The 14150-nt window shown below is 48.5% G+C and overlaps 1 protein-coding gene across 3 annotated transcripts in view; it reads left to right on the forward strand.

Moving 5' to 3' along the window:
• LOC121634574 (protein bicaudal D homolog 1-like) overlaps positions 1-12858 on the forward strand; it is a 30471-nt gene extending 17613 nt beyond the window's left edge. For all 3 annotated transcript variants that reach the window (XM_041977315.1, XM_041977316.1, XM_041977317.1), the window contains exons 4-11: positions 87-391; positions 466-640; positions 5902-6387; positions 6468-6646; positions 8145-8496; positions 8743-8937; positions 10093-10244; positions 10319-12858. In XM_041977315.1, coding sequence (XP_041833249.1) covers positions 87-391; positions 466-640; positions 5902-6387; positions 6468-6646; positions 8145-8496; positions 8743-8937; positions 10093-10244; positions 10319-11258 — 2784 coding nt within the window. In that variant the 3' untranslated portion in view covers positions 11259-12858. The remainder of the gene's footprint in view (positions 1-86; positions 392-465; positions 641-5901; positions 6388-6467; positions 6647-8144; positions 8497-8742; positions 8938-10092; positions 10245-10318) is intronic.
• Positions 12859-14150: the final 1292 nt, after the last annotated feature.

Below are 14150 nucleotides of genomic sequence, written 5' to 3' on the forward strand. Positions count from 1 at the left end.
ATGGAGGTTTTAGAACAACATCTAGGGGAAAAAAATGTATTTTCTGAAACAACGTTATGACACCTTTATGACTGAATTGTTTTCAGGTGGAGTATGAAGGTCTCAAACATGAGATCAAGGTACTGGAGGAGGAGACGGAGCTCCTAAGCAGCCAGCTGCATGACGCTCTACAGCTGAAGAACATCTCCGACGCTCAGCTGGAGGAGGCGCTGGAGTCTCTGAAGAGTGAGCGCGAGCAGAAGAACCACCTGCGCAGAGAGCTCATCCACCACCTCAGCATGTGTGACGTGGCCTACACTGGCAGCGCACACCTGATTTTCTCTTCTGCCCCGCCCAGCGGCACCGCCACCCCAACTTCCCTGCTCTCCCCGAACACAGAGGAGCCCACAAGGTGGACAACACACTCACAGCTGCAGAACATCCCTTCTGTTTCCTACAACATGATGTTGCTCTGTGATCTTCTAGGTGTAACGGCCACCTTCAGGGTGGGGCATCTGCTGTGACGGCTGCAGGGTCCACATCCAGGACTAACGGGGAGTGCCGAGGACTGGGTCGGAAAGCTGAGGGGGGAACCACAGCTGACCTTTTCAGTGAGATGAACGTGACCGAAGTTCAGAAGCTGAAGCAGCAGCTGATGGCGGTGAGTGTGATCCACACAGTGAAATACTGTGGATCAGGAACAGATTTATAAAAAAGGATTCCCTGGAATCCTTGGCTGAGGGCATCGGGGAAGACGCTGACCCACAGTAGGATGTCATGATTATATATGTTCTTGATACATTTATTATCAGACAAATAATTCTGCGGTAATTAATTTTCCAACACTGTAAATGATTAACATCATGTGAATACTCCTTATAGGTCTGTTTCTTCAGGTCTCTAGTTTTATTTATTTTTATATTTGACACGATAAATGACATTACATTAGTTAAAAATCAGCTAAATTTAACCAGTTACTGAACATTTCCTTCATGCTCCAAGCTGCTGGTTCTCCTGCAGGAGATGAAACAAGCTGGATGGAGTTCAGGCCACTGGGACGTCCTCCACCATCACCTCCACCGTGTTTCATCCCACCAGGAGGATTTAATCTCGTAGTTTGGAGAGAAAACCTCTCCCTCTTTTTCCCTCCAAACTACGGATTATTTTTTCACAAACTTTCCCATGAAAACACAGAAGCAGTAGCACACATGTTGATTACTACCTGATCTGATCACACGGTTCACACATGATCCCACATAGAACGTCAGGATAAAGAGGATCTTTATGATTAATTAATTCTGCTGTTTAATTCTAGAATTAATTGTGAAATCAAATAATTGTGACATCCTTAACCCCCGTTGGTGGTTGTCTGGAGTGGCTTAGTCCTCCTGGGTGTCCCTGGGTTCTGTACTCAGCTCAAGCTTGGGTGGCCAGTGCCTGGTGGGGCCGTCACCCCTGTTTCCCTGGTGCCTGTGCTTCATGGCCATGGGGGCTCTGGCTGGAGCCCTCCTTTGCCGTCTTCTGGGTGGTCCTCCCTGTGGTGGACTGTATTGGTTGCATGCTCTATAGTAGCTTTTAGTTGTCTGGGACTTGGGGCCCTCTTTGAGAATAAATAACCTAACATCATGTCTTTGGATGGTGGGAGGAAGCTGGAGAACCTGGACAGAAGCCATACTGGACATACACTTATACACAGTAAGGACGTGAATCCCCACCACAGAGGCTGATTCAATACGCATCTCGATACCCTGCCTGCAATCCGATACAATAACGGTACAGTGAAGCCCCCTGCCGATACAATGCGATTCAATTCATCCCTCTTGATAATGTGAGTCATTAATAACTTAACAATTTGACTTTATAAAATATGATTCGGTTCAATATGAGTCATGATGCGATTCAAAACAACACAAATCATTTACAAGGCCACACCTGGTTTCTAAATGATTATTCTATGCTATGTTGTGGCGGACGTCATGCAACATTCACTAGCAGTCCTTTTACTAATAGTGTTCTCTGTTTGTAGTTTTACACTGTTTTACAAAGCACTTACATATCTCCTCCTGTTGCCTCGCTTCCGTCCATGTTTGCTGTTTACCAACTGCTGTCATGGGGCTGACAGGTTTTCAATTCAATTCAATTCAATTCAATTTCTTTATTGTCCCCAAAGGGAAATTGATTTCGCAGCCAAAACACACACATAGGACAGACATCACAACAAAACATCAGCAAACAAAATCAGAACCGAAGGCATATGTCAAAAAGAGAGATTCTCACAATTCAAAAAGAGAGATTCTCACAATGGTTCAAAGGTTTGGACTCAGAAGAAGGCTCAGAATCCCAGGGATGGGTTACAAACATTTATTGGTGTAGCAATGGATAGAATGTGCAATCCTGGTCTTCTAAGGTCTGGGTTCTGTGGATATAGGAGACAGGTGTTAGAAGGCAGGGAGCGGCAGGTGACAGTGCGCAATAGTGTGGCTGACGTACCAGCAGCATGAGATCCAGCGGGCGAGGGAGGATTATCTCAGGATCTGAGCCGAGGCAATCCAGGGGGGAACCCGCTGCGTGATGTGGGAGAAGCTGCTGAACAGAAGAGAGGTTAGAAGCTGGATAATAACCCACAGGTCGGACTGCCGACCAGGATGACAGCGTGGGTCAGAGAATCCTCGTGGGGGTGAGGGAAGTAGTCCGTGATCCATTATCTAAGTCCAATAATCAATTCCAGAGGTCCGAGAGCCAGGAGATCCAAACAGAGACAAGCAGAGTACCAGACAGGGGGCAGGCAGAGGCAGAATCCAAATCCAGGCGACCGGGTCAACAACAGACAGGCAGACAGGCAGAGAAATCAGGGCTGGAAACGTACAGGGAAAAACCAAGATGATCTGGCGACTAAGAGATGAAACTGGCAGGTATATAAAGCGCTCAGCGCAGGTGGAGCGCATCAGCAATCAAGCCAGAGTGCGGGGAGGATGCCTTCAGGGTAGCTGGGAAAACCGGGCTCTGTACCACGGAGCATGACAGTACCCCCCACACAAGGGGCGGCTCAAGACGACCCACCAGGCTGACCCGGGAAGCGCCGATGGAAGCGGGCCCGGAACGCATGATCCACCACGAAGCGAGCAGGAATCCAGGACCACTCCTCACCAACGGACAGGAGACGACAGGCTTGACCCGGGAAACATGGAAGGTAGGATGAACCCTCATGGTCCGTGGAAGACGAAGGCGCAAGGCTGCCGGGTTGACTACCTTCGCAATCAGAAACGGCCCCACGAACCTGGGGGCCAGCTTCCGACATTCCAGGTGTACCGGAAGATCCTTGGTGGCCAGCCAAACCCGTTGACCCTCCCGGTAGGATGGGGCAGCCCGGCGCAGGCGGTTGGCCGCCGTCTGGTAGTGCTGAGACGTCTCCAGAAGCGCAGCGCGAGCGCGCCGCCAGAGCCAGTGACAGCGGCGGACCGCCGCATGCGCCGAAGGGACCCGGACCTCATCTTCCTGAGTGGAGAACAGCGGAGGTTGAAAACCATTCACCACCTGGAAAGGTGACAACCCTGTGGCCGAGGAAGGCAAAGAGTTGTGTGCATACTCCACCCAGGACAGGTTGCGGGACCAGGTAGCGGGGTTTTCAGAGCACAGGCAGCGGAGACAGGTTTCCAGCGTTTGATTAGCTCTCTCCGACTGACCATCGGACTGGGGATGAAAACCAGAAGAGAGACTGACCTGGATCCCCAGCAGACGGCAGAATTCGGTCCAAAACTTCGTGACGAACTGGGGACCCCGGTCAGACACAACATCTACTGGGATGCCGTGGAGACGGAAAACATGGTCAGTCAGGAGATCTGCCGTCTGCTTAGCTGTGGGCAGCTTAGGGAGGGCGATGAAGTGGGCCATCTTGGAGAACCGGTCAACTATAGTCAGGATAACTGTCATGCAGGACATGGAGGAAGGCCAGTGACAAAATCCATAGCAATATGGGACCAGGGGCAATGAGGGATGGGCAGAGGGCGCAGAAGACCAGCAGGACGCAGTCGAGAGGATTTGGATCGGGCGCAGACAGGACAACCAGCCACGAAATCTCGAACATCCCGTCGACAGGAGGGCCACCAAAACCTCTGGGACAGCAGATGGTGAGTGCGTGTAGTTCCGGGATGACAGGCCAGGCGGGAAGAGTGGCAGAACACCAAGACCTTGGAGCGCAGACCGGGAGGCACAAATAATAAACCTGCAGGACAGCCATCCGGGGTGGCTGCACCAGCCTGAGCCCGACTGACCTCATCCTCCAGTTGTAAACGAGTGACTCCCAGACGAACACGGGCAGGGAGGATAAAATCCCCGGCTTCGTCTGCGTCTTCCTCTGGAGAAACAGCCTGACGGGAGAGAGCATCAGGTTTAACGTTTTTGACTCCAGGACGGTAAGCAAGAGTAAAGTCAAACCTGTTGAAGAATAAGGCCCAACGGGCCTGACGAGGTGAAAGTCTTTTGGCAGTCCGTAGGTATTCCAAATTCTTGTGATCAGTCCAGACGAGAAACGGTTCGGCGGCGCCCTCCAGCCAGTGACGCCACTCCTGTAGCGCGAGCTTAACCGCCAACAGTTCCCGGTTTCCAACATCATAATTCCGCTCGGCCTGGGTCAGGGTCTTTGAAAAGTATGCGCAGGGGTGCATTCTGGAGTCGTCTGGACTCCGCTGAGAGAGGACAGCTCCCGCACCGGAGTCAGAGGCGTCAACTTCCACCACGAACTGGCGAGATGGGTCAGGAGTGCGCAGGATGGGAGCTGTGGTGAATTCCCTCTTGAGCTGATTGAAGGCTGACTCAGCTTTCTTAGTCCAGACATAAGGATTTTTGACAGACGTCAACTGGTGAAGAGGGGAAGCTATGACACTATAATTCTTGATAAATCTACGATAAAAATTAGCAAACCCCAGGAACCTCTGGAGCTGCTTGCGGTTAACAGGTGTGGGCCACTCCCGCACAGCGGAGATCTTGGAGGGATCCATCTCCACGCCTCCTGCACTTTTCTGCCTTTACAAATAACTGATGCTGAAGGAGGCGTTGCAGGACAGTTCGGACGTGGAAGACGTGTTCTTCGAGGTTCCGAGAGAAAACGAGGATGTCATCTAAATAAACAAACACAAATTTATTAAGCATGTCACGTAACACATCATTGACCAGGGCCTGAAACACTGCGGGGGCGTAAGTTAAACCAAAGGGCATGACCAGATATTCATAATTAACTGGAGCTGCGCCACCCGCTTCCCGTCTCTTTTAACAACAAAACGCCAAAAGAGCTGCATCCAAAGTGCCTCAAATACAGGTGCAGAGGAGAGAAACTATGACTGATATGACTATAACTGATGTGACCGTGGGTTTCACCAATGTCGACAGGCTAAGAAAAGATACGTAGCATTTAACCAGCAGCTGTATCTGAAGCACGTGGAAGTAGGCGGTGCTGTCATGTCGCAAACGGCTGTCTCACCCAACCCATTCAAATCAGTGACACTCTATAACCCTAGTACACAGAGAGAACCCACACATACAAGGAGAACACTTTAGGTGCTCACAATGATTCTCTGCTTTTTTTCTAAGTTTCTTTAGCAGCTGTTTGTCTGGTCTCTGTTTTGTTTGTTGTTGTTTTCTGTTTCTTTCTATCCCTTCTTCTGTTCCTCCTGTCAGGTTTAGCATTAATTTGTAATTCAGCAATAAAAAAATAAAAAGATAGAAAAGAATAACAAAGTAAGGTGAGCGAATATATTCAGCTCATCTTGGCAGGCAGACCATTATTCTGCTGTCATGATTCTGGACAACAACAACAACAGCAATAATAATAATAATAATAATAATAATAATAATAATGGTGTAATCCAGTATTTGAAAAGTGTAAAATGAGTGATTGCTGTGTAAAGTGGCTGCTGCCCCCTTCAGGTTGAACGGGAGAAAGCAGCTCTGATGACAAGCCTTCAGGAGTCCCAGGCTCAGCTCCATCACACACAGGGAGCCCTGACGGAGCAGCACGATAAGGCCCGCCGCCTCAGCCAGAAACTCTCCGCTCTGCGCCGCCTGCAGGGGATGGCAAGCTCCACCTCTCAGCTCAGCTCAGAACCCCTGACGGAGCTGGGTAAAGACGAGGAGGAGGAAGAGGAGCAAGCTGAGGAGGATAAGGCTGAAGTACTGAGTAAAAGTCAGGTGTTTTCATACCAGACTCCTGGTCTGGAGATCCTGCAGTGTAAATATCGCGTGGCTGTAACAGAGGTGGTAGAGCTGAAGGTGGAGGTAAAAACACTCAGAGAGAAGCTGGCTCACTGTGGTGAGGGAGCAGCAGAGGAGAGGCCCAGGAGGTCCAGCCAGCTGCAGAGGCTGGAGAGCCAGGTTGCCTCATTGGAGAAGAGCTGCCGGGAGGGACAGGACAAGGTAAGGGTCTGTCAGCATCTTCTTTAGAAAGAGGAGGGAGGTTTAGGATGAAGAGAATAGTTTTTGTCCTGTTCCCTTAGGTTTCTGCCTTGGAGGTGGAGCTAAAGGCAGCTCGGTCGGCAGCTTCGGAGAGCCAGGGGGCATTGAACGCAGCTCAGGAGGAGCTGGTGACTCTGAGTGAAGAGCTCGCCCAGCTCTACCACCACGTCTGCCTCTGCAATAATGAGACGCCCAACCGGGTCATGCTGGACTACTACAGGTGGGTCGGTTCACCTACAAAAAAAACCAGGCAGGTTTAATCCAAAGCTGGAACCTGAATCCTTACAGAACATATATGATCCACATGTGGCTGTGGTTGAATCAAACATTGTGGACTTTAAGATAGTTTTACATGATGAACTGTGGTTTGTTTACGAAGATTCAGTCACATCCTCTCCACATTAAGAGATGTGCAAAATGAAAATAACTTAAATAATAAAATAATATAATATTTTAATATGAAAAAAATGAATGAAAAAATATATAAGATAATAACTGAGTAATTATAAAAAATAAAATAAACTCGATCTTCTAGGGGTGGCAGGGGTTGATGATGGGGGGTTGGGGCACCCCCCCCAACATAACGGTCGGGGAAACTCTTGTTTATTACGTTTATGAGAGCAGGTTCCTGGTTCAGAATAAAAAGTATATTGAAAGGAAAAATGACAATAAAGTTAAATTTAGCAGAGTTTACCTAAAGTTTACTTACTGGTGTCTTTTTATGCTGATGATGTTGAATTCATCATTTATAGAGTTTTAGAGGAGATCTTGAAACATCAAGATATATATCGTGTATCAGGATATTGGTTATAGGCCATATCGCTTAGCCCTAGAACCAAGAAGGAAACCCTCCATCAAAACCACAACCAGGAAGGAAATCTATCTTCCTGGACCAGTTGGGGTGGAGAGGACAGGAAAGAGGACCAGAAGCACAACTCTGATCCAGGGATTCCTGCTGAGAAAGAAGAGAAACACAAATGAATGAACAACAACAACGTCAGATATTTCTACATGGAGACTAAAGAGAGCGGAGAGGAGCCCAGTGCATCATGGGACGTCCCCCAGCAGCCTCGGCCTCTAGCAGCAGGACTAAAGGATGGATCAGGGTCACCAAGCCAGACCCTCTATAAGATTTATCAGGAAGAAAAGTTTAAAGATGATCTGAAGGTAGAGTCCGATAACTGGAGGTTTTGCCTCCCGTTGTACTTTTAGAACCTCTAGGAACCTCCAGTAAACCTGCAATCTGAGAGTGAAGCTTTGATGGGAAAATCTGAAACTCTGAAATCTTTAAGATCCAGTGGATCTTGGTCACTAAGAGTTTTATATGTGAGGAGAAGAATTTTAGATCTGAGTCTGGATTTAACAGGAAGCTGAAGAGGAGAAGATAAAACTGAAGAAATATGATCTCTGATGATCCTCGTCAGCACCTTCACTGCAGCATCTTGGATCAGATGGAGACTTTTCAGAACAAAAATCAGGAATTACAGTCGTCCAGTCTGGAAGGAACAGATCCATGGACCAGTTTTCCTGCATCACTCTAAGACAGTGTTGTGTTCTCAGGTCCAAGGACAAGAACCTCAGTCTGAGTTTAGAAGGAGAAAATTCAGAGTCATCCAGGCCTTTATGTCTCTAAGACGTCTTTGTAATCTGACGAATAACATCCCTCCATGATGATTCTAAATACTGATGAAGAGAAATTCTTCTTTCTGTTTTTCCAGACAGGGCAGAGGGCTCCGGGGCCTCAGCGCCAGTCTCAAAGCCTTGTCTTCAGACAACAGCAAAGTCCTCCTGACCCCACGTCTGGCCAGGCGGTTGGCCACCGTCACGTCCATCCCGGGGGAGCCACGGAGTCCCTCCGAGTCCCCATCCAAGCAGCCTCTGTCTGCGGAGTCTAGGAGAGAGGAGAAGGAGGGAGAGAGGGAGCCATCCCAGACGCCTCCCACTCGCTCTCCCAGCATCAGTGCCTCATCATCGTCATCTTCTTCATCGTCGCCTGCCCTGGAGCCTCCCGGTGAGCTGCGCAGGGAGCCCATGAACATCTACAACCTGAATGCCATCATCAGAGAGCAGGTAGAAGATCTCGCTCGTTCTGAGTTAGTCAGAGAAACGTGTTTCATTTTTTAACCCTTCAGTTTCTCCTCCTTTCTTCCTTCCTGCCACTCCTCTGTTCCACTAGATTAAATCCCTGTTACAGGCCAAATTCCCCATCATCTCCTTCCTCCCTCTCTTTTCCATCTGAAGAACGAGCTAGTCCATGTTCTATCCTCCTGTCCGTTGTGTGGTCACCTCCTCTCCCCTCCATCTGTGGTCTTGTAGGTGAAGCACCTCCAGCGGGCAGTAGACATGTCCTTACAGCTGTCCAGACAGAGAGCTGCAGCCCGGGAACTGGCCCCTCTGCTAGACAAGGACAAAGAGAGCTGCATGGAGGAGGTCCTGAAGCTCAAGTCCTTACTCAGCACCAAGAGGGAGCAGATAGCCACCCTCAGACTGGTGCTGAAGGCCAACAAACAGGTGAGTTCACATCATCTAAAGCTTTTCATGGAGAACTGAAACCGGGACTCAGATTTCTGAACTAAACAGTAAGTCCTCATTAAGTTATTTCTACTCACTGTCCACTTCATCAGCTCCACCTGTTCACCTGCTGTTCACACTAAAATCCAACCAGCCAATCACATGGCAGCATGTAGTCATGTAGACGTGGTGAAGTTCAAACTGAGCATCAGAATGAGGAAGAAAGGGGATTTAAGAGAGTTTGAACGTGGCATGGTTGTTGATCTGAGTATTTACTGGGATTTTCACCCACAACCATCTCTGGGGTTTTCAGAGATGGTCTGAAGAAGAGACAATATCCAGCGAGCAGCAGTTGTCTGGACCAAAATGCAGCAGAAAACCACACTGGGTGCCTCCTGTCAGCTAAGAATAGGAAACTGAGGCTACAACTCACACAGACTCACCAACACTGGACAATAGAAGATGGAGAAATGTTGCTCGTCTGAGTCTCAATTTCAGCTCCACATTCAGATGCTAGGCTCAGAATTTGCTGGAAACATCATGAAAACATGGATCCATCCTGCCTTCGATCAGCGTTTCAGGCTGCTGCTGCTGGTGTAATGGTGTGGGGGATATTTTCTTGGCCCACTTTGGTCCCCTTAGTACTAACATGGCCTGGTTTAACCACCACAGTCTACCTGAGTATTGTTGCTGACCATGTCCATTCCTCAGATCATCTCCATCTGCTTTCTAGAACATGACAATGAGTTCACTGGACTCCAGCGGCCTCCACAGTCACCAGAGCTCAGTCCATTAGAGCAGCTTTGGGATGTCGTGGAACGGGAGATTCTCATCATGGATGTGCAGCAACTGTGTAATGCTGTCCTGTTGATATAGAGTGAAACCTCTGAGGAAGGATTCCACCACCTGCTTCCATCTATCACACCAAGAATTAAAGAGGTCTGACCCGTTCCTAGAATGTGGTCCTGGTGAAGAGGAGGGCAGGTGGAAACTGTTGGTAAAACTGCTGGTGGGAATCTGACACCCAGTGTATTAATGGCTAAATGCTACATGAAGCTTCAGCCTGTTTTTAAGCCGTTCGGTTGCTGTTTTTGATATGTTTCTGGAATGAGATTTTAGAACCTCATGAAACAGAGTGTGTGTTTTTCTTTCCAGACAGCAGAGGGGGCTTTATCCAACCTGAAGAGTAAATATGAGGCAGAGAAGTCCATGGTGACGGACACCATGATGAAGCTGAGGAACGAGCTGAAGGCCCTGAAGGAGGATGCCGCCACCTTCTCCTCTCTGCGAGCCATGTTTGCCACCAGGTCAGTGACATTCACATATTCCTCGATTATGATGTTTTTCCAGCTGCACCTGCTGAACCTTGTGCCCCCTCCAGGTGTGATGAGTACGTGACCCAGCTGGATGAGATGCAGAGGCAACTGGCTGCAGCCGAGGACGAGAAGAAGACTCTGAACTCCCTCCTGCGAATGGCCATCCAGCAGAAACTGGCCCTCACTCAGCGCCTGGAGGACCTGGCCTTTGATCAGGAGCAGTCTCACCGCACCCGGGGGGGCAGGTTGGCCCGCGGGAAGACCAGCAAAGTAAGTCCCTCAGCCTCCAACCTAACCCAAGGCTCCGTGTCGGCTTTGGACCCTGGCAGCGCCCCCTCTGTAGGCCTCTCAAGCCCCCCGTTGGGTCTTTTTGACAACCCCCTCAGCCCCTCGGTGGTCAGCACTGCTGCCGCCGTCCTGGCCTCAGCCCTCACCTCCCCAACCTCTCTCAAACCCCCCTGCAGCCCGTCCTCACCTTCTGCCGGCCCCCCACCAGAAAGCCCTCCCTCTCTAGAAGCCCCATCCTCCCCTTCCACCCAGACCCCATCCTCCCCCCTGAGACTGGCTCACTCCCAGTGGACCCTTGGGGTCCGGACGTTCGTGGTTGACTCCCACAGTTTCAGTGTCAACATCTCCCCCACCCTTCCCCGCAGCTCAGGCCTCCCAAGGCTCTACACCTCTGACTCTCACCCCTCCTCTCCCCCCAGCACCATCCGGTCCACCCAGCCCGGTTCAACCCCCTCCTCCCCCTACAGAACCCCCAGTCTGGGTCTCAGACGCCCCACATGGAGCCCCTCCCCTCGAACTCGGCCCCTGTCCAGCATGGCGCGCTCCTCCGTCCTCTACACGTCCTCATCCCCTTACTCCTCTTACTCACCCTCCTACTTCTCCTCCCCCACCTTCACCCCGTCCAGCTCCTACCTTCCCTCCACCCCCTCCAACCACTCCAGCCACTACACCCCCCTCTACCCCAGATACTACAGCTCCTATCGGCCCCGGGAATGAGACCGCTGCCCGAGACCGGAGGCTCATAGAGAGGAGGACATGTTGGTTTCCTGTTTACCACTTCCTGTTTCCTGTTTCCAACTTCCTGTTTTCTGTGCCTACGCCTTGGCCAATGGGTTCTGAATGTTCAGTGACTTTGCTCAGGGATTTGACATAAGGAGCACAAGCGGCCCTGCCTTCTTTTATTCTGAGACTGCTGATTGGTCCACACCTGGACGTTCACAGACTTTTTACGGCAAGTTTTTAGCATTTAGATTCTTCAGGTTGAGACCGCCACATGCACGATTATAAACAGACTCATGCCCACCCCCCGTATTCTTTGTAATATCCACAGTCTGTAATTTATGCACACACTTAAACACACACACACACACCTCACACAGTCCTCTGTTCATGATGGTTTTGGAGATGAAGAGTGGGTTTCTAACTCCTTCAGAGGTTTTTATTTCATCATATGCTCCTGAGTCACTAGAGGGCGCTGTTTCCTCTAAGAATTCATTACCCACCTGGTACTGTTATTGTCAGCTCCACCTTCCACCCAGCACCACCCAGTGGTTTGTTACCATCAACTCAGCTGTGCATGCTCGTGTTGGGATGCTCTCAGACTTCAGACCTGCCTGAGTACTGGATCAGAAGGGATCTGCTGGGAGGGTCATGTGACCAGGGGATGATCGGAAGTCAGCTCCTAGTTTGTCTCTGTGGTTTCATCAGGAAGAAATCCCGACTCTGTCTACAAACTGGAGAGATTTAAATCTGACCCCCTCTTGACCCGGATCACTGCAGCGGGTTTTAGACGACATGGCATTGCTCCAAACTCAGGGGACGAGTTTCATAACCTTTCATTTGCTCTCCACGCCTCCGGCTACAGCTCAGCACACATGATGCCGTATTCCCTGTGTCTGTGTGCCTTACAGAACCTGAACCAGAACCCTCACAGTGTAGCCTAATGATACCTGAAACCTGCTCAGACCTTTTTTATTTCCACTCCTGTACCTCAGGCTGAGATGCTGTTTTCATCTGTTTGTCTGCAGCTTTTTAAGAACACAAACTTTTGTTTCCTCCAACGTTTCTCTAATGTACACATCTTTTCTCATTTCTATCTTCCTTTTTGTTTCAGAATACATATTTTATCCTGACCTGACCTCCTGTATAGTCCTGTTAATGGGTTCAATCTGCTGCATGGGGCAAAAACACATTTTACAGGCAGATATTTCCCAGATTTAGATGGACAAAAGTTAGTTTAAGAGGTCCTCCTCACATTTCGTTGTCCACTTACTGGTATCCTGAAATAAAAAGAGTAGGTATATCCACTCACTGCTGGCTAAACTAATCAATTTGAACATTTGTATCATTATTTAGACTCAATGTCACATTTTTCCACACAGATGTTTGAATGCTGAAGCAAAGCTGACCAGGAGCAATCAAACAGCTAGTTTATTTCTGGATTTCCTGAGGTTTTAAGTGTTCAGAGCCTGTGTGATTTTCAAATTGAGGCCAAGTTCACATGAAACAACTTAATTTTTATTATTTGGACATTTTGTTTCCAACATTTGGGAGCCTGAAGACCTAGTCCCAAAGTAAATAAATGGGGATCATGAAAATCTGCTCTACAGCAATATTCTAAAACACAGACTCGCAGTCAAAAATAACAACAGCTCATTGGTGCCCTCTAGTGGCCAGAATCTACATTACTGGATTGTTAATAAGTACAAGCTCAGGTTTTTTTAATTTGTGAAAGAGAACATGTTTAGTTTTTCTAAAAGTTTTCTGTACCTTGCAGCTCAGTGGGAGCACCACATGGAGAGCTGATGTTTGCAACAGATTCCAGGAGCAAAAATTATGCAAGGAAATCTAAATAACATCAGCTGGAATATTCCACTTTTGATGGTTGAATCAAAGTGGACTGAAACAGACCAGGATTGGACCTGAATGTTAGGAAACCATGTGACCTCCTCTCTGTGACCCCCCTCTGTTGTCAGATCAACCAACCAGCATGTGAACACGTTTAAACTGGGTGAATTTTAACCGTGAAGTCTGTCAGATGTTGTTTTCTGCCCCATGACATGTCCACACACTGCAGAGTAAGCTGTTTGTCAGCTGGATCCAAAAAGAGAAGGTCTGGAGAACAAGCTTAGACAGAGATGTTAAAGGTGTGTTCAGGTGCAGAACTTTCCTCACATTCACAGCTTCCAGTGACAAATTTTCATCAGTTTTACCAGAAATGCAGTATTGGTTAAAATCATGTGACCTCAAGGTGGTGGATGGAAGGATGGAGCTCTCTTTTTAAGTTTAGGAACTTTGAAGTATGTTCATAGTTCCTGTTCCAGTTCCTGGAACTTGTGTTGAAGCTTTAAACTCGGTCAGAAGACCTTTGTAGACTTAAGACTGAAGAATCCCATAGAGAACAGAGTGTATTCATGCCATACAAGCCCAGCCCCAAAAAGCTGTGTCTCTGTGTAAAATGTAAAACCAGAATTCAATGATTTCCACATCTCATCAACTCATATTTTATTCCCAGTAGAAGATCAACAACATGAAACTGAGACATTTTACCATGTGATGGAAAATATGAGCTGATAGTGAATCTGATGCAGCAACACTTCTGGAAAAAGTTGAAACAGGAGCAACAAAAGGCTGGAAAAGTAACTGGTACAAACCAGAAACACCTGGAGGAGCATTTGACAACTAATCAGGTTAACTGGCAACAGGTCAGTAACATGACTGGGTATAAAAGGAGCATTTCAGAGAGGCAGAGTCTCTCAGATGGAAAGATGGACAGAGGTTTACCAATCTGAGAAAAACTGGCACTAAAACTGTGGAACAATTTCAGAAAAATGTTCCTCAACATAAAATTGTGAAGACTTTGAAGATCTCAAACATGAGACCAGAATG

This window comes from Melanotaenia boesemani, chromosome 23, assembly GCF_017639745.1.
Source record: "Melanotaenia boesemani isolate fMelBoe1 chromosome 23, fMelBoe1.pri, whole genome shotgun sequence".
NCBI classification, from domain to species: domain Eukaryota; kingdom Metazoa; phylum Chordata; class Actinopteri; order Atheriniformes; family Melanotaeniidae; genus Melanotaenia; species Melanotaenia boesemani.